Source organism: Tupaia chinensis, unplaced genomic scaffold, assembly GCF_000334495.1.
Source record: "Tupaia chinensis unplaced genomic scaffold, TupChi_1.0 Scaffold149501_1, whole genome shotgun sequence".
In the NCBI taxonomy this organism is placed as follows: Eukaryota; Metazoa; Chordata; class Mammalia; order Scandentia; family Tupaiidae; genus Tupaia; species Tupaia belangeri.
The window spans coordinates 2,746,964-2,749,088 of record NW_006209345.1 but is presented as its reverse complement, the minus strand read 5'-3'; the positions used below and the strand labels follow the sequence as shown (position 1 = coordinate 2,749,088).

At 60.0% G+C, this 2,125-nt stretch overlaps 1 protein-coding gene across 1 annotated transcript; it reads right to left on the bottom strand.

Annotated features, from left to right (window-relative positions):
* Nucleotides 1-242: 242 nt before the first annotated feature.
* Nucleotides 243-2,125, bottom strand: NUDT8 (nudix hydrolase 8; the record flags this gene model as incomplete). Its single annotated transcript, XM_006171361.3, is given in 4 exon segments — nucleotides 243-550; nucleotides 637-714; nucleotides 1,210-1,342; nucleotides 2,032-2,125. Coding segments are annotated over 4 exon segments (533 nt in total), but the record flags the coding sequence as incomplete, so codon positions are not given.

Below are 2,125 nucleotides of genomic sequence, written 5' to 3'. Positions count from 1 at the left end.
GCCTGGGGTGACCTTGGACAAAAAAGTTATCCTTCCTGAGCTTCAGTCTCACCAGCCAGGGACTGGGTTGGCCCCATCTCGAGCTGTTGTGAGGGCAAAATGCAATAACTTAAAGTACCTGGCACACAGGAAATGCCTACTGGTGTGGGGAACAATGTGATGGACAAAAGAGTCCCAGCTAGTGGCCTGGATGGGTCTGCCTAAGGTCAGGGCCCCACTACAGAATATGCAGGAGCCCTAGAGTCGTCAAAGGCTCTTTATTCAGTCTTGGAGTGGAGCTGGCCTGGCAGACGGAAGGCAGAGCGTGCTTAGGCCCAGGGTCTCAGCCTCTATGCAGCTCAGGGCTGGCCAGCTGGGGCCGGTAGGTGCCAGGTGCCAGCAGCTGCAGAGTGAGCTCAGTGATGACAGCTGTGAGGCCCCAGACACGGTGTGGTCCATTCAGGAAGACTGGCAGTGTGTAGCGGAAGTGGCCTCCCTGGCAGAAGTGGGTATAGCCCTGATTCTGTGTCTGAAGCAGGTGGGTCAGAGGCAGCGTAAACACCTCATCCACCTGTGGGCAGGAGGCAGGAGAAGGCTGCTGTAGCCTCTTTGCACTAGGACAGCCTGTCCCCCGCCCCCAGAATCCTTACCACTTACCTCTTTGGGGTTGGGCCTGAGACTCTGGGGATCTAGCGGGCCCACGCTGGCAAGCACTGGTACCACAGTGGCCTTTTGCTGAGATACAAGGAGGGCAGGCAGTGAGGGGAGGTATGATCCCATAAGGCTTTGGGGCTGGGGAGTGGAGTCTCAGAAGACCTTGTGTTGCCATCTTGCCTTCTCGCCTCTGCCCCTGGCTCCCTCCAGCTGAGCTGACCATCTTGGGACCCCAAGTGCAGTAGTCCCATTCAGGCCTCTGTTCCTCTGCTCAGGAAAACTTTCCCTTACCTTTACTACTCTTTTGTCTCTGCCTCCCGGGTGAAGCCTTCCCCGACCCTTGTACACTAAGCAGCTGAGCAGACCTGGCTCACCACTTTACCCCAGGGCCACCTCCACCTTGAGACCAGAGCCTCCCGGTTCCATCCTCCAGGGGCGATGTGGAGATGGAAGGAGTGACTGCCACGCAGGTACCCAGCACTCCCTCACATGCTGCCTGTAGGAGTCCATGGTCACTCTCCCCCAGCTCCTCACCCAGGGTGGAGATGAGGGTGACCCCAGGGCTCCATGGCTCACCTGGTCATGCACAGGCCGCAAGATGCCCCACACGTGCTCCTCAGGAACTGCCAGGCCCAGCTCCTCCCAGGTCTCCCGCAAAGCGGTGTGCACCACGTCCTGGTCAGTAGGGTCACACTTGCCGCCTGGGAAACTGAACAGCACAGGCATCTGGTCCTTGGGCTCTTGGGGCTATCACAGGGTGGGGTTGGCAGTGGCAGAGGACCAGTGACCCACCTAGGCATCGTCTGCCTCTGCCCCTGGTTTAGTGTGAGGCCAGGCAGGCCACATGATCTCTGGAGGCCAGTTTACCTTGCTGAGCAACGCAGGAAACGGAGGGGTCCAGGACAGTGCAGGATAAAATACGAGGGTCTGGCAGCACGCACAAAAAGATTCTGGAGCTCAGATTGCCAAATTGTGCCTATGGTGGCCCCAGGGACATTGATGTTACCTCTAAAGTGTCCTCAATTCCCGCTGAGGGCGGGGCAGGGCAAGAAGACAGCCCAGCAGGTGCACGACCTCGGCTCCCAGCCGGAGCCGCTCCATAATCGCCAGCAGGGGGCGAAGTCGTGCCTTTTTACAGAGGGGAAAACAGCTGAGAGGCGTCTGGGCCCAGGTAGTCCGAGCCGGGACGCCCTACGAGGACCCAGGAGCGGGAAGGGCGCGGGAGACACAGGTCACTGACTCCTGGCTGCCGCAGTCCGCAGGCGGGCAGGTTCTCCCCAGACTCATTTACAGATGCGGAAATCGAGGCTCAGAGAGGCCACATGCTTTGCCCAAGGTCCCTGCCATCTCCGGGGCTCAGCGGCCCCCTGTAAAAGGGAGAGGAGTTCGGTGGTATACCTGACGTCCCCCTTGTGCCTCCCGGCCAGGCGGCTGGACCGCAGCGTGTAGAGCAGCGCCGGGACCCCGCGCACTAAGCACAGCGGCACGAGCA